This window comes from Ambystoma mexicanum, chromosome 6p (assembly GCF_040938575.1).
Source record: "Ambystoma mexicanum isolate Mex_15411 chromosome 6p, UKY_AmexF1_1, whole genome shotgun sequence".
NCBI classification, from domain to species: Eukaryota; Metazoa; Chordata; class Amphibia; order Caudata; family Ambystomatidae; genus Ambystoma; species Ambystoma mexicanum.
The window spans coordinates 1,392,390,776-1,392,413,549 of record NC_090935.1 but is presented as its reverse complement, the minus strand read 5'-3'; the positions used below and the strand labels follow the sequence as shown (position 1 = coordinate 1,392,413,549).

The following is a 22,774-nucleotide window of genomic DNA, read 5'->3' as shown; positions in this document are numbered from 1 at the left end:
CCCCGCTCTACGTGAGACTGGCTAATTTGCTCCCCACTGTTTCCTGCCCTGGTTGCTTGAAGATGCCTTTGTTTGTTTGTTTGTTTGTTTGTTTGTTTGTTTGTTTGTTTGTTTATTTATTTATTTATTTAGCATTTATTTCAGCGCACCTAACCCTCAGGCATCTGGGTGCTTGTTACAGAAAGTGCATCATACAGTTCATAAAGTGCAAGAATGCGCATATAGATAAAATCAATTGTAGTTGGTACACACATGTAATCAAGCATATAAAACAAAAATAGGTGTGAGAACATAAACTGGTAAAGCCTCACGTCAAGGTGTGGGAGGCTACTTCAGGCATATGCACAAGCATGTCGGACAACACAGGTGTGTGTAGGTGTATGAATACAGACCGGCAAAGCCTTGCCTCATGCTACAGGGTGCTACTTCATACATGCAAACAAATAGGTAGAAGCAGCATTCGAAAGGATGCTCCATGTTGTTGTGAAATTGCCTGCCCTTCCCCTTTTGTTGACTCTCCGCTTCCTTCTTTCTCTGCTTGCCACTCGTGTTTGCCCCTATGATTGTGAAATGCTCCGTTGCTTCCTGCTTCCAAGGTTCTGCTCAATAAATGTTCACACACTGTGGAGACAGTTTTTTTGTTACGTAAACAAATGCACTCTATCCTGCCCTCCAGCCCTTCTTTCTAGTCCCTTTTAGAGTTGCTAGACCCTAGATTGCGATGGTGCACTGCTTATCTAGGGTGAGGGGACAGAAGAGGCTTGCCCTACCTAATGGGCACAAATGAGAAAAAAACTGCCAAGTTGGCTGATTTTAAAATCACCTTAGAGGCCATGCCCCAATAGGTGTTGGAAGTCATACACGTTTTTTTGTAATTGCTTTTAATAACCATGTTTAGCAACTTGCCACAATGTTAAAGAAATAGAAGTAAAAGCAAGGCTCCATGGTTAAGGAGCTATGTAAACCATGTGCTGTGCCCTGAGGTTCCTCTGATGTGGGCTCCTTAGTATTCAGGAGGCCACAGGAACCTTTTTTCTTAGGCTGACCGGTTTCAGTGGTTTGTATGGGTTATACCACTTTCTTCCGGGCCACGGTCCCCCTTCTGGGCTCCGTAATCGGGTTGAGACCACAATTTGCTCCTGCACCCTTAATGTGCGGTGCCGCACTTCGCGTCAACTCCCTTAGGTCATAGTTGCTGCTTCAAATTCTGACTGTTTAGTAGTCCTCGTTCCCTCTTACACCGTCTAGTTCGCGCTCAGACAGCGGCTCAATAAATATCCTAATAATAGTAATCTCCAGACTTAATTTCATTGCAATGCTCATGTTTTCAGCGAGGTGTATGCCATGGTGCCTTAAAAGAGCTCATCCAGTCGGCAAATGGCTGCTCACACCAAAACAGTGTCTTTGAATGTGGCTCAAGCTGTGCGTTTGGAAAGCTTCAGGCTTTTAGGCTGCGCCATACCGTATGATCGCTAGCACACCAGTTGCTCGTTTGCAAGGGCGAGGCGAACAAAATCAGCCCCAAAGTGATGGCCTCCATTTTGGCTTCACCGAGATGAGCACAAATCTCTGCCGATGTTCACCAGCGGTTGACGTAAATCTCAACAGGAAAACATTAGAACACCCAGAGCCTCTGGATTAACCGTTATCAGCGAAAATGCCTGATGAGTGGGAGAATCAGTTCGTATTAATCTTCCAGTGGAATTACCAAAAAATTAGCTCCAGGCACCCACTAATGAATCAATTTTCATTTTTAGGCTGAAAATAAAATGCTCATTATGGCTGACAAAAGCGTAGCCTGGGGTAAACGGAAAGCATTTCCACTCCACATCGGAATGGAGTGCCCTCGCGAAGCCGCTCGTTCTGCCAAGCAAACGGCTCCCGGTCGGAGCCGCCATGTGACATCAGAGCTTGTGGCGTCTTGCAGGCAGGAAAGACACAGACCGAATCCTGGGCAATCCTAGCACCTGTTTCAAAAGCAGAAGTAACACGATGGGTGATTGGAAGGATTTATACGATGTCAGTCACTAGTCTAACGATTATTGATATTAGGGTGCTGCTGGATTCCCTCTGGTTGTGGCCATCACTTGTTGCGGCATCCCACATGTGATAGTTGAGCAAGAATATTCAAATATTCTTGTAAATAAGTAAATGTGAATGTTTAAAGGTTAAATCTCTTCCTTATCCACACATTAGGTCAGATTAACAAACATTTTCCAGTGCAAGTGAGGGGCTTGTGCCAAAAAATGGAGCAGCCCAACTCATAAGAGGGGTCTTCGATGCACTCATTCAGATGCTCTTTTTCACCTATTTGCAGATGTTAGGGGGCATTTCAGGGCATTTAAAAGTTCAACCCAAATCACAAATGGGATGTACTTTTAGATGCCTTCAAATGAGGGTCATCCTCCTGCGCCTTTTGAAACAGGTGCAGGGGGAGCAACAAATGATGCCCCTGTATGAGGAATTCGACCATCCGCACGGTGGGTGTGCACTTGCCTGGGCTTTTGTAAATTTTAAATGAAATTGAATGATGGTGGGTCAACCTCTGGAAAATGTGTGGGGCTACTAGGCACACATTTTCCTGTGCTCTCCGCACAACATACACATAGGCCTATGTACTCTGGGTGGACACAACCTACAGGCGCGGACCCCTTGTCATATTTTGTTGGAATTTGACAGCCAAGAGTACATCAAGGCATCTCAGAAGGGGTAGGGAAAAACCTTCCTCCTGCCATGCAGCCTAATTAACTAACAAAAGCTCCATGGACCCACCCTGTCCTGTGTTAGCTGCTGAAGGCAGCTTTGCATATTAATCAGAGTTCGATCAAGCCAGCCCACGGGAGGCCTGGTCACAGGACTAAAAAAAGACAGGAATTCCCCAACAACCTTGGATATGCACTGTGTCAACCTAAAGCCAGCTCCCGTCTCTCAATATCAAGGGCAATGACCTGTTGTCTGGGGCTATGTATTTACAGTAGTCATCCCCACAGGGAGACCCTATTCAGAAGGTACAAATATGTGGTTTGGCACTGACCAACAGTCTGGTCTCACCACAGCTTCAAGGGAGAACTGCTACTTTTATCCAGAACCACAGAGTGCTCAGTTAACCAGGGATACCGTTTGATACACAACAGAGAGTAAAATGGGTATAACCTAGTATTGCTTGTTTTCACCCTTTACCTTTTCTGTTGCTAAGCATTTTGGTTATGAACTCATGCATACAGGAAGGAGACTGTGGGTGGTGACCCAGGATTGGTTCATTATGGTAGGCTTAGTCTACACAAACCCCTGTGGTTCATTTGGCTTTAATAGAGGGTCAAGCCCCTCTTTTGGGAAGATCATCTGAAGAAGGAGTAACGCAAATAACTACTTTGGACCCTGGCTGAAGGTATAGTCTGCCTTACAGCTTCCACCAGAGAAGGAAGTCCAGGATTTCCAAAGATGGAAGCAAGATGCCGCCCTTGAACATCTCCCTGGGAAAAGAGGGAGATACAAAATCCAGAAGACCCTCCAGTAGCTCCAGAATCATTAAGCACACAGCGTGCCCCGATAGGCTCTGCAGCAAGCTTCCTAGGTGGGAAGTGCCAGAGAGTCTCTGAACCAAACTAAGGACACAGCTGTTGCCTGCACCACTTCTCAGCTTTGGGCTGTCCGCCTTAAAGGACGACACAAGCCCAGTGAAGAAGCTTGAAAGAGTGCATCGACCAGTATCAATCAGAGTCTGCATTAAAGGAGATTTTCGAGCCAGTTCAGCCCCTCGAGCTGCAACCAACTGGAGCGCTGACTGTTGTCACCCTGCAGTTGCTAACGTTGTAAGAGACACCTCGACCAGTGCTTCAAACACTCCCACCAGCAGAGAGAGGATTCCTGATTTCGAGCGGTCCATCCAGCCTAGCTCACTGAACTGCCTGCCACCTGATACCCTCAGCTGTCTCCCATCTTGAACTCTGTTGCAGAAGCTGCAAAGCACCCTAAAACTGACTCGACCCTGTTGGGCACCAAGACCTTCTACAAGCACAAGGTATATTGTGGTTCTGTCCCCCTGGTCCTTTTCCGAAGGACCCTGGTGACATTTTAGGATCTATGGCTTGTTTTGAACCTAAGTATCCTTGAAGTAGTATGATTAATTACTTTATCGACTACCTTCCTATCAGTATCCAGAGCACATCACTTTTCCTTCTTGAAACTGTCCTCTACATTCCTTTACAGGGTGGGTTATATTGTGTAGTGTGCTAGAAAAGTCTCTTGTGATAATAATAAAGTAGATATTTGTGTGCAGCCTTGACTGAGCAATCCATTTTATCGTTGAGTAATAATTGTGTTTTCGCTCTGTTGGAACTAACAACGATCTACAACCTTTCAGAGATAAGCCTGCTGTTCTGTCCATGTTACCAAAATTAGACAAGGTGGTTTATAATTTGTTAGTTTTTAAAATCTGTTTGGATCCATTCTGATGTACTAGAGGTGTGGGGTGATTTATGGTTTATGAACCAATATTCATCCCTGGACCACTGGTGCCACGGAAGTTGATTTGTCACACTGGGACATAACACAAATGCAAAAGTCAGGGATTTCATTAGTTATCTTCTTCAGTCAATGTTTGGCAGCTTATTTAACTCTTTATTTGATTTGGTAAACACTCCATGGTCTAGGCCTTGACTTTTACACGGGGCAAAGTTCCAACTTCTATGCCTTTTTGTGCATGTCCTTAGCATCAACGAGGCACTAGTTGAATAAATGTTTGAATTGCATTTGTGCCTTTAAGGTATGAAATGAAGCCATTTTCCACTGTCATGTAGAACATTGCCTTGTAATCATAGTTCTCAGCATATCTTCAACCCTGATTAGCCAATCTCTGCATTCAATTAAAAGGGCTTGGAAATGATAGCAGTTGATAACGTTCACTTTTGCTTTTTTAAGACGATGTTCTTGGGCGCGCGTGCAGTTATTTGCACCATGCATCTTACAGGGGCACACCTTTCCATCGTGGCAGCAGGCAAGATGTGCAATCCAGCATGAGGCACTTAGTGATTGTGGCTTTCTTACTCTTTCAGAAAGGCCTTTGTCAGTTCACTTTATTCTAGCACATTATTCTTGTCTCCAGTGTTTCTTGCAGTCCCTACAAGCATGTTCGTGGAATGCCACTGCTCAGCGTGAGCACCAAACGGGCCCAAATTTGAATGATATTTGTTGTCCTTGCTTGTGATTGTTATTCAAATAGTTCCTCAAAACAGACCTGAGAAAAAGATTATAAATCAAAGGATTGTTAGTATGTCTGTGAATGTTTATATGCTGCTTTCTCTGTTTTCTTGACTCTTCATGAGAAATTCAGTGCCGCTTCTTGAATGAGCAACAACACATAGCGTTTGCTACTCAGTGCAGCTTTCCTCAACCCATTTTAGTCTTGTCTGAAACTTAGCTGAAATGATTGCATTGTCCTACAGCTAGGAGGGAGATGTGATGTGAGGAGAAACACAGATTGGGGGTGGTGTTGAGTTATTTATCCACCCATTAACTGCCAATGGCCATGCTACTCCCTAAGATGTTTGCCATCCTGTATCTGCTCCTACCAACCCAAAACACATCCTCCTGGGATGTCTTTGAGCTAGCTTTAGCAAGAAGTAAAACCAGTTTTTGAGCTTTGTCTGCCAGTGTTACTTCAAAGCAGTGTTCTGAGAGTCAGTTACTTATTTGCAGTTATAAATGTGCTACTGGTGTAATAAAAATGTCCTAACCAAGTGTGCCTTCAGCAACTTGATTTAAACGGAGTATTTGTGTCCTTCCACTGAATTCCTTTTATAAACAGGCATTGGAAAAGTCAACAGTTTTGGCTTGATTATATACAGGGCTTTAAGTAGGCCGGGGCTAGATGGTTCCAAGCCCTGGCTGTCTCCAGACAGGGCTCTCAAGACAGGACCCTGCCTGGGCCCACCCCCGACTAGCCTCAGCCAGCCGACATCTCAGGCAACCCATTTAGCGGCTGCACGGTTGCACAAGCTGCCTGCAGGTGTCAGCAATTCGGACTAGAAAAAAAAAAGTACTACTGACTCCTGCAACCAGAATGTGTAACCAAGCAGTGCGGGCTGCCTGATGTCTCTGTACTCTGAAACCGGAGGAGGGCTGCACTGCACAGCTCTCCTTTTGTTTCTGAGTAAATAGTCCTCCCCCCTCATGGAGCCCTTTTGCTTCATGCTGAGTAATGGCGATTTACTCGGAACCAAAAGGGGATTGAGCCCTCCAGCCTTCCTCCTGTTTCAGAGTACAGAGACATCGGCATCAGGCACCCCTTTCATTCAAGGAGCATGTGGTTAAAGTGTTGCCTATCACACGGCCCCTTGAATAAAAGGGATGCCTGCTGCGTGTAAGTTGGGGCACACTGGTGTCACACCTTTGGTGCACCCAGACCCTTCTTTTGTTTAAAAGGAGGGGCTGGGCTCATCAAAGGTAATAATGCCTGTGTGCCCCAGCTTCACTTCTTTTACTCCCCACCCCCCAACCCCTTAGGTGAGGGGGAGCTCTTGTTAGGAGGCATGGCCTAAGTAAAACCCATACCTAGGCCAGATCCACTAACGAGAGCCCCTCCTCGATTTCTAATCCCAGTTAAAGCACTGATTATATAGCTATTCCATAGGCATTTGCTCGACGCTGCTCTCATATGCCCAGGTAGTGTCACCATTTTGCAGCTGTTGTCATCTTATGGCCAGGTGTTACCACGATCACAGTACCCATCACATGCCAATCCCACAAAAGCCAAAACGGTTGGCTTTGCCAGTGCTTGTTATGGTGTGGCACAGTTTCACTTACGGCTAGTGGATGCTTCTTCAGGGCCCGGCCCATGTTTTGAAGAGCTGACAGAAGTGGCTTACGGGGCCCTGCCCCGTGAACAGTGCCCCAATACAGGCTATGCGTGCCACGTTTTTGCCACACGTGTGTCGGTGGCCGTGCTTTTTCGGTCGCAGCAGCTCTATTGTGGAATGATTTGCCACAGCCACTAAAAAATGTCTAATCATCTTCAGTTCAGAAAGTCTTTGAAGACCCACTTGTTCTGAATGGATCGGTCAGTTGGCCCTTCTGCTTTCCCAGTGCCATGATACCTACGGGAGACCGTGCGCTTTACAAGCTCTTATAACATAACATTACATAACGGGGCGATTCTGCAATCCGTACTTTACGAGTTTGTTGATTTTACAGGTGGAGGGGGCAGGCGCAATGGGCGACCCATCAGCGCCCGGCTCGACTCAATCAAACAGATGGCCATTTTGGGTTGCTCGTAGTTTCCATTGTTAGCGAGGCTATTCCAGTTCGTCGACACTGAGCTGGAGCGCTTTCTTGGTAGGAGAGGAGCCAGCTCGGTGCCCCCACCGTAAATCCCTGCATGACGCGTTTGGGGAACAGGTTTGAGCCACCCAAGCAGGCAGCTCAGCCGCCGCCGACGCGCAGAGTCCCGAGGTGTCTAATTGCCGAGACGGGAAGGTTCACATTACAGCAATTAGGGGGTTAGGGCCCGTCTTTGCATGCATTATGGTCTGTCGCTGGCTGCCAGAAAGCACCCGCTCTTTTATCGCGCCGCCTCATGCCTTTCTCTTTGCGTTTCAGGTGCAATAACCGGACCCAGTGTGCAGTGGTGGCCGGCCCAGATGTGTTTCCCGACCCATGCCCCGGAACATACAAATATTTGGAAGTGCAGTACGAGTGCGTCCCTTACAGTATGTATCTTCCCCTTTCTTGTTCCCTGAGATGATCGTGTTTTTGACATTAATTTAGCTGCTCTCGGTCCTTCTATCCAAAACATGCCTGATTGAGTGGGTACAATTTGTATTTTTTTATTTTAATGAATAATGCACGCTTAATTAAAACTTGTCTCGATAACAGCTCTGAAAAGTGCTGTGTATGATTCACGTGCTCGAAGGCACGGAATGGTATAATTAATTAGTGTTTAATTGCTCATTAGATGTCTTTTTTTTCTGCACTGAAAATTCAAAATATTAAGATTACAATGTTGTGTTAATGACATGCGGGGAAACGCAACTTTTATAGGTAGCAACTGCGCCAAAGATGTCTATGCGGGTTCAACCTTGAAAGAATGCAACGAGCGAGCAGAGTTATTCACACGCACGAATAAGTAAATGCGGTAATTGCATATTTTCTGTTTCAGCTACATGTGTCATTAGCGCCCTGGGAGACTGTGTTGACCAATCAGGAGGCAGTGGACGGGGCATTATCTGCCCAGACAATCCCGCGTTTCTCGTGCTCGTTTGTCACTTCCTCGCAGGCACCATTTTACCTCATACTCTTCTGCCACCCAAGGGTGTTGCCAGGTCTGGAAAAGATCCAGGGCTATGCTAATTTTGGGACTCTAGGGTCTGGGGGCTAGCTAGCCTTTTTGGTTTTAACCCCTGAGCTTCTATCTGAGGCTAGAACCAAAAGAGCAGGGGCTGTAGGCCCCTGAGCCCCCCCCCCCCCCTGCTACCACCACTCTGCCCCCTGGCTCCACACTCCTCTTGGTCCTTGCCTCGCCCCTCAGTGGAGGTTCGTCACTTCAGGAGACCCTCCTCCTCCTACTAGTCCCTTGCCTGATTGGGCGCTGCACACACAAGCGCCCATACCTGCATCCATTTAAAAAAAAAAGAAAAGCCGGAGTTTGGAGTCGCACGACGCCACGCCCACCGCCACGCCCACTTTTGCCAACCAGCCCCGCCCACTTTTGCCAACCAGCCCCGCCCACTTTTGCCAACCAGCCCCGCCCACTTTTTAGGCAGTGTTCTATGCCTCAGCGCCTGCACATTCACATTTCTTGAGAAAACACGCAGCGTCTTCGCTGCAGCTCTCCCCAGTTAACCTTTAATATTGTTTGTCGCGTGAAAAGAAGCTTGAAGATCACTCCGATTTTACAGGTTCTAGGGGCCTTTCACCAAACATCTAGAAACCCGGAGGCTCCATGCTCTTACCCGGAACCCCGGAGAAGAGCGTGGAAACCCTGAGTCTCTGGGATAAACCCGGAGACTAGACAGATATGCAAGCACCTTTTTTGCTGCAAAGCCCTGGCCTTGCCCAACTCATCTCTTTGCCGGTGCTATGGACTGTAAATAGTGTGTGCAGCTTGTGTGCAATCGGGCACTCCTTTTTTTGCCCCTCCCCCTTTACTCCAGTCATTTATGCCCCAGTGACTGGTACTAGTTTCACTCAGGCCATTTCCCCCGGGAGGGCCGGTGTGGGATTGTCACTCTGTTACAGTAATGCATCCCATTTCCAGCACCGTTATGGTCTTAATACCATTTTTGGCCAAGCGTTATCAGTTTGAACACAATAGGAAACAGCATTTATTCAGGTACAAGTATAAATTGAGTACAGGAACTGGAAAAGTAATGAATATTGCCAATACTTGATTGCCTGCATTGCCAAGGTCAACGGCTTAGATTTTTTTTTCTATAACTGTACACCATAGCATCAAAAACCATTAACATTCTCAATTGCTGCGTTTCTAACTCACTGAGTTGTTCTTGCCAATGGACTCAAAATGACCCAAATGGGCAATTCAATTAAAGCTCAGGAGGGTTAAAATAAATAAATGACTGTGAAAAACTTTTTCTTAAACCTCTCATCGTCCCAGACTTCAGACTTGACACAACTTCTCTTTGGGGCAGATCTACACCAACACATGAAACAAGTCTACCAATCTACTGACGCTATACAGTAGGAAGGACAAGAGCTGCTGTGGTCAGTTTGTCGTCAGGGCAAGAAGAAAAGACAAGAAAACAGGATGACTATGGGTCCTCTGGAAAGCAAATATCCCCATCCACCACTCCGCCGGGTAACAAGCAGATCCCACGGGTAGGTCCCACTACCCTGTGTGTAAGCGGCAACTGGGCCCAGAAGGACTTCCCAAAAAAAGGAAAGACCTGTTAGTTGACTTCTGAAAGCCATCGGAATGCCAGATCTGAAAGCCATGTGAATGCCAGATAGAGTAAAAGACTTGCTAGCCAAACTAGCAAACATGTGGGCACCGTCCCACGCAAGCTAGTGCTCGCAGGATGCTGTGAGCTCTCTAGGGACGCGCTGCCAAGGATTGCTGCATAGTAGCTTGGATGTATGTCCTGCTCATTTAATCAGGCTGACCGTGGAGGCCACAGCTGCTCTGAAGGTCACTGGCACTTTGTGCCAGGAAAGGGGGTCTTTATCATCCACGTGGTTCTGTAAAATCAAGACATTGTGGTTGGGGATGAGGGAATGACTGCTTCCCAGAATGGCCATCCTTATTACTCTTTCTGGGTCCGAGTGGCCTTTCCAGCAGCCAGATATGGATATGCCCAACAGTAACGGAGGCATCTTTTGGTGTCTCAGCGGGAGGCTGGGCGGCACACTGTGAACCAGGGAGGAACGGGGCAGGGGGCAACCCTTCCACCCCCTTTCATCCCCACTCTCCTTGCTCTGCCACTGATGAGCACCCTGGAACCGTCTGGCAAGTACATGCCCTGCCCTGGAGGCTCCTCACAGTACATTAAGAACAAATAAACATGCGAGATCTTCTGTAGATGGCAACCACAATTGGTTTACATTATAGCCGTATTTACACCCACTCATCTCCTACCTTTGAACCTGTTTGGGTATATACAGTATCCACCTACTAGACACTGCTCAAGTTGTCTGGTAAAGGATGCTCCCGATAGATGCCATGAACAAATTGACAATGACAACACTTCAGTGCACCCCCTTTTGGTAAGTGCCGGTATGTGTGAGCCTGAAAATTCGGATTAGTTAGCTGCTTAAGCTATACCTGGTCCCTAAGCACACCTGAGTGCAAAGAATGCGACAAATGAGTTTCTAAAAATCCCCCAGGTCCCTGCACCTCAGGTTTCTGGGCACTCGGCCTTTGCCCTGTGGTGTGAGTAGTAACTCATTGCAGTGTCAAAGACCTACTCCCCAGACCCACCTTCAAGGTCTCACCCTGAATCTATATAGTGAATTAATTGATCACAGGTGTAGGTAGGAAGTGGTTCCAGGTACAAACTGTACACCCAAAAGCATCCAATAAACACCCTAAAATGTGAACTTCCAGGTTCACGCCTGTCCACACAATCAGTCAAATGCTGGGGTGAAATCCCTAAAACTGGCAACATATCAGGCTGCATTGATGCACCTTACTGCCTACCTAGTCATAAGTGGACGGTTGAACTCCCCCCCCCCCCCCCCCCAGGCAGAGTCATTTCCAAGCCAAAATGAATGCCTCGATGTAAACAGTTTACCAAATAAAGTAAGCTTGACATCCCAGGATTTCAAGTGTATCCGAAAGTTGTTCGCAAACAAATAAACCCATGATCCCACATTGGGAAATCCATGTTTTTACTTCTGTATCCCAGAAAGTCGAAAACCATTGCTACCAAGAGAACCAAACCATTGGCATGGAAATAGTGACCAACAATTGGCTAATGATATTGCCTGTAGTAATATCTCTCCCTAAGCTGCCCCACTGGAGGACCACTGGCCATGATCAGCAGCTGCCCAGAGCAGAGCAATTCATATCATGACCCACCCCAGGAGCAGAGTGCCCCCACACATTCATGTGCCGTCACTGCACTTACCGTTTGGGATATCAACAGAACTGATAGGTAAAACAACGATAGCCAGGTGATTTGCTCATCAGGTTAAGTCTCAGGGTCACCATTGATTGTTTCCTCATTTTAGTAATGTTGTCCCATGGAGCTTTACTATAGCTGCCTGGCGTCGCACGGCCTCTTGCTGTACTATACGATCCGAGCAGTCCAAGCTATATCCTTGAAATTGCACTTAGAAGGAACCTCTCTCTGTGAAGTGACCCTGCAGGATCCAAACAGTGCTTGAATGGATGAACTGGAGTTGTTGGGATCTGCATAGCTCCCCTCTATTAATTGCACTCGACCCAGCGCTTATTTTGTGGGGGTGTTTGCAAGAGCTTAGCCACGGCACTTATTGTCCCAGACTCAGATTGATTATGAAGTAATGATGGCCAGAGCATCCATCAACACCAATGAGCAGGTGCAAGCTGTAGTTTACCCCAGATGTGTTGACACGGTGGGAAGCAGCTGTGTGTGGTGGCAGCAAGGGTGGGGAACTGCCCGCCCACAGCGTCACAACAGTACTAGAAAATGTTTGGGCTCTTCCACTTATTTTCTTAATAATTAAGCACTGATTGGAACTGGATTGCACCGAGTACAATGACCAATTGAAAGAGGATCCATGAATCCGAAAAATGCATTTCCATTGCTTCAAAGAAAATCCCTTGCATAACTCCTCCCGGGCAAAAGATCTGAAAGAATGACTTAATGAAGTCAATCATGCAAACAGTTTGTGTAGTAGTCGTAAAACGTCAAACTGCTCTACTCGGATCCCACACTTCGTTAAGAAGTGGTAAAACCTAATGCAATTTTGGCAAATTGAAGCTAGGCAACTATTGCACGGATGAGTACAACTGTGACGCCACTTCATGACGAAGCACATAACCAATGATTGACAAGACACAGGGCCTTATTACGACCCTGGCGCTAATGGGTTAATGGCGCCGTAAAAGGCTGCGCGCCGTTAACCCATTAGTGCCTGATTACGAGGTCCCTTTGCGGGACACGACCTTAACGGCTGGTCTACACCAGCCGTTAAAGTAGGGACCCGCAAAGGGACCTTGGTGCTAAGTACGGTACCGCAATTTGCGGTACCGTACTTAGCACCTTCCCCATTCCCATTGAGCCCTATGGGGCAAAAAATGGGAATGGGGAAGGGCCATGGAGGAAGGGGGAATTGCCGCCCCACCAACCTTGTAATGTGGTGGTAATTCCCCCTTTCTCCATGGCGGAGTCAGTAAGTTACTGGCATGGACCATGGTGCTGTCAGCACCATGGTTTTCCGCCTGGGTCGTAATGAGGCCCACAAACTCTGTGTGGGGCTGCATTTTCAGGAGCTTGTACTGTCCCGAGAATTAGATCAGCATCCTCCGGAGACGAAATCCAAACCTGTGATTTTCTGTTACAAAGATGACCTATGCAGTTATGCATGCCATTGACTCCTATCAAGAGTGGGAAGGGAGAGCGATGTCTTCATGCCCATAGCTTTTTCTGTGTTATGAATCTGCCTCGATGTGATGCCCCTCTTCTATCAGTGATCATTGTATTTTATGTTGGCCTTGTTCATTCTCCGTAGAGTGTTTGTCATGTTTTTGCAAACGTTGAAAAGCTTTCAGTTTTACCCTAAGCTATTAAGGGTAATTCAGATGTTGCCCACATCCTCTTTTTCCCACCACAGCGAGAATTCATGGACGATGCTTAACAACATAACAGCACTTTTTAGGACACTAGATGCTTATTTCAGTGGTGTAGTGGTAATGAAGAATCCGAAGACCACACTGGCCAAAGTAGCTTTCAACAACTTTCTTTCCCACAACAGGGTGGATTGTAAGACTGCCTATTTGCCTAGGGTTTCAAATAAATTCAGAAGTAATAACTATTTATTTATTTATTCGGATTTGTAAAGCGCACAGCAGCCCTGGGGCATCGTGGTGCTTGTTACATACATAGCTTAGTTACAAATAACACGATCATACATAGTTACTAAACAAAGTGAAATTGTACATATTTACAGAGATCGAGATGGTTAGCAAATAGTTACATTTTATTGTGCGAGGAGTGAAAGCTTGAGTTTTCTCCTAAAAACACGGAGTGAGTTTTCTGCTCTGATGTTTGTGGGTAGTGCATTCCACTAATTCCATTAGTGCACTAAACTGAGTGTCTTACTCTAAATGGTGAGCAGTGTCAACCCAAAGGGCCATTAGTCCATGTCAGGATTTCCTGCTCTAAAACAGTCTTATGGATATAGCACAGACTCAATTCTTGCTTTCTTACTTCCAGTGTCGTAGTGCCCCATCTCTTAACTTGACGAGCTCCTAGCAACTATTCCCCCCTCTCCGCTTGTGTAGGGCGGCGCGCAACCTCCATTCCATATGACATGGAAGCAGTGCAAAATGGCCTTTCCGGAATGGATGGTCCATGAAAGTGCGGGAGGCCAAGGCGGAATGGCCGGACAGAGGCGGTGAGGTAAGTGTAGGACAAGATGAATCTTGGAGGGGTGTGAGTGTATTGGGCGTGTAGTGGGGAGGATAGAGAGGACAGTGTTGGTGGTTTCAGGGTTGTTCCCTAGACTTGATAAGCCATGGGGTTGGGGTTTTGGGGTACCTCTAAGGAGGCAGGGGAGGGACAAGGAGGTGGGCAGGGAATATTACAAGAGAATGGATCCATTGTGCAACTCCCATTGCACGATAATCCACGCACAATGGGTGTTGCTCAATGGATTATGTGCTTCAAGAACAAATAAGAACCCTAAGGCATTACATGTAAGATACTCCTTCAAGCGATTATTTCTTCGTGCTTGCTTAGGGGTGTTGTCGTGCTATGATATTCACACCCACTAGTCATGACCTCACCCCCTTTGGCCAATGCATTCCCCGCTTATAAGGCTTTCCGTGTTTTCTCATTGGCCTCTGGTTCTTGCCAGTATCTGACATAACACCTCTGGTCGCAGGGAAGAGAGAGGGAGGGAGAGGGAGGGAGGGAGAGCAGGAGGGAGGGAGAGAGGGAGGGAGGGAGAGGAAGAGGGAGAGAGAGGGAAAGAGAGGCAAGGAGAGAGAGAGGGAGGGAGTGAGAGAGGGAGAGGGAGAGAGGGGGGGGAAAGGGGGAGAGGGGGAGAGAGAGAGAGAGAGAGAGGTAGGCAGGGAGAGAGGGAGAGAGAGAGAGAGAACAAGAGAGAGGGGGAGAGGGAGAGGTAGGTGTGGGAAGGGGCACCCCCCCACACTTCTCTCTTTGACAAAGGGGACAGAGCACCCAGGGAGGGGTGCCTTTGTATGTACTGGCTCTGTATGGAGCACAAAATGGCCGCCGTCTTCTTTCTTTTTTGCAAATGGCTGGGAAATTTAAGGTTGTATGGTAATGATTCCTGATCTCAATAGACAAATGAGTTTCGGGAGACATGCAAGGGACTCTGACTGATCACCTACAGTTAACCTTGAGGTTGCACATTACCTCGCCTCTGGACTTCCCCATATCCCGAAGGCCCTTCCCTTTCCATAGGTGGTCCATGCATTGTGACTTAGCAAAAGATGAAAGCACTGCAGCGGACAGTAAAATTTTGTCAGCTGCTGGATGGAGCCTGTACCACTTGTTTTTTGCACTTAGACTCTGGGAAAAAAAAACATTGAACCCAACAATGTGAAATATGTTTTTTCTAGATTAATATGTTTTTGACTAAAGCGGAGCAACGTTTTCATTGCATGGAGCTTGACAAAATCACATTGAGATATTACCAATCAGATACCTTTGCTACTTGTACTCTCTGCAACCTATCTAGATCCTCCTCCACTTTTACATACTGACGTCATGCTGCGTCACTTTACATGCACCACTGATCTCCTTTCAAGTTCATTATCCTATTCTACAAAACTAGCAATGGTCTTGCGCCTCAGTTCCTGGCTGACTGTATCTCTATCCAATCACCCTTTCATTCCCTCCGTCATTCTTCTGCATGCAACCTCACTGTTCCATTCCCCTATGCCTCCTCTCACTTCTGTTGTTTCTCCCTACTCATCCCGCTCTACGGGAACCAGCTGCCTATCGCAGTCAAAGCCAGCCTGACTCTGGATCTCTTAAAAGCTCGGCTTCAACTTCACCTACTTGTCCAAGAGGGAGCCCCTCCCACCTCCCACTGAAATCCCCCGACCTGCCCCTCCTTCCAGTGCCATATAATGTAAATGTATATGTTTGTAATTACCCCTCTTTATTTTGTAGCACTTGCTTACCAGGTTAATGTTACCCTTGCCTTTGCAAGTGGCATGTGTTTTGTCGTTTCTTTCCATGGTTCATGGCCAACTTTGTTTCCTGTCTCAAAATGGCTCACCCCATGCCCTCATCTATGTGCTGTTGTTGAAGCACCGTAATGTGGAATGCCTCCACCACCTGTGAATTGTACGTCATTTCTGATCGAAATTGACATCCCTGTCCTTCAAATACATACAGTACACATACAATACACATACAATACAAAATTCAACCCTGTGGTTCGATTCCTTGAAGGATAATCCCAGGGCAAATCTATCCCTTGTTGCCTCGAGCAATGAGACGATTGAGATGTTGCTGTCTGCAAAAGTTCCCTGTACAGCACCTACGCCAAAATCACTGACGGCTTGGAACAGACCACATACCATGAGGAGTCCAACAAACAAGCCAATATAAAGGCAGTCTTCACTGGTACTGGTTTGCCTCACAACAGCAAGCATGGTTTGTATACTACCAGGAGGGGGCATGGCTGGCGAGGTAGATAAGGCCTTCACCCAGTAACTTTATAGACAGCAGGGATTTCAGCACAAATCTTTGCATGTAGCTGCATCGGTAATACTCGTAACCGGTGTGAGGATGTCTGCAACTTTATCTAGAGAGGAGAGATGGATCCCAGTGAGGGTCAGAACTGCTGGGGCAGATACATGTCTTATGGGTCATCGTCTCATTAATAGACAAACCTGATCTTTTTTCCGCCATGTGGTTCTCCCATACTCTGCGGTGTCCGTGTCGGCAGAGGAATCTCCTCTTCATTGCAAACTGTCAAAGAGTGTCGCGGGAAATGAAATAAAAATGCAGTTTCCCATCAATGCAGTCGACTATAAACTAAGGAACAGAGTTCTTAATATTGCGCGGAGCAGGGTTTGCTCCTTCCAGTCGCCCATTCCATTAAATAAGAGGCGCGTTAACCATCATTAATATCTTTGCAAATACCTTTGCCAAAAAAGACCAAGTTCCCTTGGTTGTTTCATAACTGTTCTTAGTATCCATTTTTCAACATACCAGAAAGCATTCTTTTGACTTAATGGTTACTTCTCTTCATGCCCAAAGCCTCAAAGGAAATCTGAAAGGCGTCCGACTTGATTCTCCATAATGTATGCAGCTTGTTCCTTTTATTTCTGGCATGCCAAATTGCCCAAGATGATTTTGCACAATAATTTCCCTCAAGTAGTGATACCTGCTGTTAAGGACGCGCATTATCAACTGCAAACCTCCTTGTTTCCGCGCGCGAGCACTTAGCGGTTCAAGAGGTTTTCTTCCTCAAAAGTCAATTGGAACCTTTTAAGTGCCTGGTTTCTGTGCCTGCAGTAAGTACATGTCCAAACGGGCAGTATTCTGGCTCCATCAGTCCCTATGGGACGCAATGTTATCAGTGACGTCGTAGCCAGTGGTGTGCTGTGCCTCCCAGTGAATTCCTCAACTCTCTCCAAGCGACGGGCGATGATGACGCCTTGGAAAACATCTTTCCCTGTTTGCCTTTCTTCGAATTTCTCATCTCGCCATTTTCACTCCAAACGGAATAGCATGTTGAACCTCGTATCTTATTCGCGGTCTTGCATTTTATGTGCTTGTTATATTTTTTTCAAATAACGTTTCCAACTCTTTACTTTTCCTCAATATATTTCTGGAAATGCTGAAATCCAATCAGATGCAATAATCCCAGAATGTGATGCACTGGCTTCCGATCTGGGGAACCAACTTCAAAGACCATTGGACCCTTATCCAGCAGTGCACTGACCTCCTAGTTCTGCCATTGGATTGTGCTAGTGAAGTCTTCCACTGGCCTCCACAATTCTGCAATCGGATCACCATCCACAGGGAAAGTCTAGGATTTTGTAAACTCTTTAGGGATTAAGTGATTATATTTACGAAGGTTGGTCTCAATGTTAGATGGCCTCAGACCTAACTCCGTGAAGATCAGATGTCGAACGTTGGCAATTCAAAAGAAATTGTGAACGTACCCTTTGAAAGTCGAGGATGTTGGGTGTGGAAATCTTCGCTTATAGAAGGCTGCACCTTCTATTTCAATACTTGGCTTAATATAGTTACGGATACAATTTCTGCTTGATACCTTGGTGATGTTCACACTTGTTACTGTTCACGCTCTTCTGTTTTTCATCTGCGTTTTAGCTGGACTTCATCTCTTTGTTTTGTCCTCCATTGTACATTCTCATCACCTCCCCATTTTTCCATGTGCTTTGAAGTTGCCCCCGGCGAAGAAATGACTACTGCTCTGCTGGAGCACAAGGATGAGGATTGGCTAAACCACTTACTCAGCCCTCACACTAGTACAAGCCATCAGTGATCCCATTCAAAAAGGTGAAACGGGTCCAGTCAGAGATGCTCCTCTGTGGCTTTTTGTACTAATGTGGGCAGAGGGAAGGCCATACTCTTAAGATGGGCGTGAACTGTTCCCCAACAGTGTTCTGGACACCGGAACTTATTACAAACATGCCAGTACACAGAATTAGAACAGCCGGGGGTCACCGCTCCATGAGGGTGCAGGGCTGTGTGCCTTATTTCATTTAAAAGTGTTCTTGGTGCCATTATGTGCCGGGCACGGATGCACAATTCTCAAATGCCCAGGAAGGGCGCATTTCATGAAATGGAGTCTAGATCTGCGATTCCTAGCACTTTGTACTGGAGCCCTGTCAAAGAGTTTCAAAACATTGGATGCTCCCTTGCGTTCCATCAGTGAGGGCCATCGTGAATAAACTCCCAGCTACTGTCCCCAGATGACATGCTAAAACATTTAAACATTTGACAACATCTATCACACCCTATTTTGTCTGTAGTCGTTCAACTGAGCTTAGTAAAGTGGTTGTTGGCTACAGGACCTTACCTGGCCTGCTTGTTGTACTTCATGAATTATTTTGGCAATTCGGACATTTGATATGAAGGTTTGCAGCGTGGCCATTAACAGAGCCAATTGAGCCTTATGATACTGATAACAACACTGACTGTGTCTATGCCCACAGTATGTAACATGTCAATACTAGGAGTTTGAGCATTCCATCAGGTTAGGAAAGCATTTGGTTGTTGACTTACTTTTCTGTGCTTGTTCAAGGTACCATAATCACTTGGGGGTGCTCCCATGGTTGGGCCGCGTTGACTTGGCTGTAATTCTTACCTATGGTTAACCTCTGAACTTGACTTGGTTTCGATTTATGCTGACTCATAACCCCAATTCTATTTATGCTGACTCATATCCCAAATTCTACTTATGCTGTCTCATAACCCAAATTGCAAGGGATCTTGTACCAGTTCCTACCACAAACCGAAAGTGTGATGCTTATTTAAGAATAGTGCTCACTTTCCATATCAGTTGGACATTCTCGGCTGTTACATTCTTTCTCATTGTAATTCCCTCAAACGCATTGATTCTTGTAATGTTTTTAATTAAAAAATATGTTGACCCAAAAGACCTTTTGGGCAACACTCAGCAGCAGCTTAAATCAAAATAGTCAACACATGGAGAAATGCAAAGAAAGTCGTAGACTTAGCAAGTAACGAAAATTGACACACTATAAATAGCCTGCAAGTTAAACGAATAGCTAAATGGTATTGAGAGATAACGACAAATCAACTGGCAAGTCAATCATGTTTAATTTGTTGCGCTCTAGCACCTTGACGCGTCTCATGTGCTAGATGTAATTACCAATGTTGATCACTGACCCAAATAACCGGACAGACAATGGCAAAGTACTACTTTATTATTGGCATAAAAATAAAGTAGGGCAGTAATTCACACACTCGCACCCAACTGTGATTATACAAAGGTTTTCTACCTTGATATGCGTCCTCTGATGTCCTACCTGGCAAACTGTAGAACTTATATTGAAGGGAGGGATTGGTTAAGGGAACATGTGTACCTAAATTATGTGTAAGTGTTAATAACTTCATTGGCTGACCCTTATCTGGTGGGCAAGCTTTGAACCAACTCTAAAAATGTGTACCACTGATTATAGCGGAAACATGGCAGCGGGTTGATCTCTGCAACATTGTATGTTGCTACATAGTCCCTCTGATTGGTTGCCATGCTTCCCCAACCTTGGACTTTCGGCTCGTTAGCAGCACATAAGCAAAACAAAACTCTGGTGCCGAGAGTAACGTCAGACTAATCCCTACTTTCCTAATTTGTTCATCTCTCATCGGTCAGGCCCCAAAACAAGGCTTCTCCTTTGTAGTTGACCTCAAAGCCTGTTTTCTGTTCTGGGACATTCAGGGGAGTGTAGGCACACCATTATCTTCATTTGGGCTTAACGAATAGCCCTTGTTTTCGACTTCTGAATCGCATGTGAGGAGACCACAAATGTGTCCATCTTGGCCTTCTAGTCACTGCTATTTGATTCAATTGAAATAAGTGTCAATACCTTTTTTGGGCCTCTGGAGACTTACTTCATCTTGCATAGGTTTTTCACATCTTTCATTGTCCAATACTTGGCTCTTGCAGATGCTTTCTTCTTTGCCGAATCTTAGAGAAATATGTCTTACTTATATAGGGTAGCCTTTTAACTCCCCTTGTGCCTTGCAATTGATGTATCATCCTTGATCCCAGGCCAATAGACTCCTCTTTATTCCTCACATGAAGCTGTTTTTCCATCATCTCCTGACTCTGCAGCCCTGGTCTGTCTCTGAGGTAGCTTGATTGGTTTCAATACGAGTCCATCTTTCCATCATGGACGCTCTAGCCATGTTGTTTTCCTCTGCAGCAAGCTTCTATGTGTCTTATCTACCTTGTGTTTCTGCGTATACACACTTTTTAGGCAGCAGGTTATTGCATCTTATTTGCATATTTGATTTTTTCATATTCAATTAGATATTTCCCGTGTTACTTCAGTAACATTGTTATATGCATATCATTTCAGTGACTCTCAGAATTTTTCCTCTATGCCGTCACTCTGCCTTCGTCAGATTTCACTTATAACTCTATGATGTCCAATGGTGTGTGTGGACATCATTTCACTCCCTCAGTGCAAGGTTACATTTGGTACGGTTGTCTGAGTGCATATCATCTCTCATACACTCAATGTGGTATTGGGATAATACCTGGTGTCCCACATAGGGCTCCTCTCCTGCTGTTCCATTATGACGGAGGTGAGGGGCCAGGAGCTAGGGATGACCTGTCCACCTGCTCCTCTACATTTGTATTGAAAGAAAACAGATCAGGCAGAACACTAAATTGCATAAGCATGTGTTCCACACCCAAAAATCCACTGTAGCCAAAGTCTAACAGGATAAGTTTACGTGTATGACTCTGTAATCTGCATGATTTATGTTCTTGGTGATGCTCTGGGCCCTTTCAAAAAGGTTGATGGTCTGATGATTATGAATGAATCTGAACTACTGGCAATTGCCAGTAGTAGAACATTTTAATTCTATGCATAGAGCAAACCAAATGCCACCCTATTATATAATATAATCTATTAGAGCTCTTGCAATTGAAAGAAATAATATGAAAACCAATACACCTGAAAAGACTGAATACGTTTGGAGAAGGCGTTGTGTCCATAAAAGGATTGATAAGAGTTCCAATCATTAAATGACATGAGGTTGGTGTGAAAATACCCCGTAAACCTTTCTAAATCTTTTCCCAAGAAGCAAAGACAAATTTACAATTAAAGATAGCATGCAAGTTCGCATTGAGGGCTTGACAACACCAGCATAGTGTTATTTGAAAGTTTAAAATTCTAGCAAGTGTAAGATGGGCTTGATTTAAACTAAAATAATGGTTTGATTTAAATTAGCTACAACATAAGTATATTTGTTTCCAGAATTTTTCCTACAAATCTGGGGAAATACATTTCAGTTTCTTTCCCACTCTTCTTCAATAAAATTGGTGTTAAAGATTTCTATTGTATGTATTATTTACGATGGAGTATACATTTGTAGCCTTGGGGGAGGAGTTATTCACTATTAAAAGTAATTAATAGGTGGGACGTTTGGGGAAATGTTGGGTAGTGCCTTTGATATAGAGCTAATATGGGTGTGTGATAAAATTCAATCTTGTAACGTTAAGCACAGCTGTGGGAAAGCAATAGCATCATAGTAGTTGAATAAATTATTAATTTGACAAATGCCATTAGAGCACTGTTAGGAAAGATTTCTCTTTTGGCAATTTTCCTTCCCTAGTTTCTACGGACTTCCAATCTTTTTGCTATGTTTTTGATCCAATTGGACATTTTGAAGGGGAAACCTTCAGCTTCACTCCCCACTGCTCATCTTGCAATGCAGTGCAATTGGGATACATTTGTATCACCCAAGCTTTTTCCACTTAGGTTTTTTGGTTAGTTTGCGTGTGCCTAAAGAAAATCTAGTTGCAGCAGATACAATGTTAGCATGATTTCTAATGTGCACATTCGCGTTTACCATGAATGGCTGCTAAACATGGCCATTGCCTTAAAATGGCCACACCACAAGATCTGCACTTGTTCCTTGGCCATATTGTAGTTTGGCCTTCTTCCTACCTTGCCAGGTCAGGGAATCCCATAAATGGTCCACCACTTCCTCGAGAAATCTGCTGCTACCGCGGGCCAGTGCTGGCTGTCCCTCTCTCCCAGGAAGGGAGTGGGACTGTCTGGGCCCATTCCACATCCGCGGAGCCAGAGAGTCTGGGTTTGGGGCAAGAGTGAAACCAATAATTGTCCTGGATTGGACAACTTGCAATCATTAAATCCAGAAAGGGCCTACAGAGGGACACACGGTACAGCTAATCTGTGGAACAGGATTATGACTGCCACTAACAAAGCACACTAAAACTCACCTTTCTGCATACACCCGTCACATTTTGCACTAAATACAATTACACCTCTAGAGCACTGCAAACTGCACCCACTTCACAACGCAACCACAAAACAAAGCACACACAATCTCGCACACCACCACATGATGGCCACACTCAAAACTTTGCACCTATGCTTAGCAGA

The 22,774-nt window shown here is 45.5% G+C and overlaps 1 protein-coding gene across 11 annotated transcripts in view; it reads left to right on the top strand.

The window, feature by feature from the left end:
• ADGRL3 (adhesion G protein-coupled receptor L3) overlaps positions 1-22,774 on the top strand; it is a 1,472,013-nt gene that overhangs the window by 867,392 nt on the left and 581,847 nt on the right. For all 11 annotated transcript variants that reach the window (XM_069626103.1, XM_069626104.1, XM_069626102.1 and 8 more), the window contains one exon: positions 7,597-7,706. In XM_069626103.1, coding sequence (XP_069482204.1) covers positions 7,597-7,706 — 110 coding nt within the window. The remainder of the gene's footprint in view (positions 1-7,596; positions 7,707-22,774) is intronic.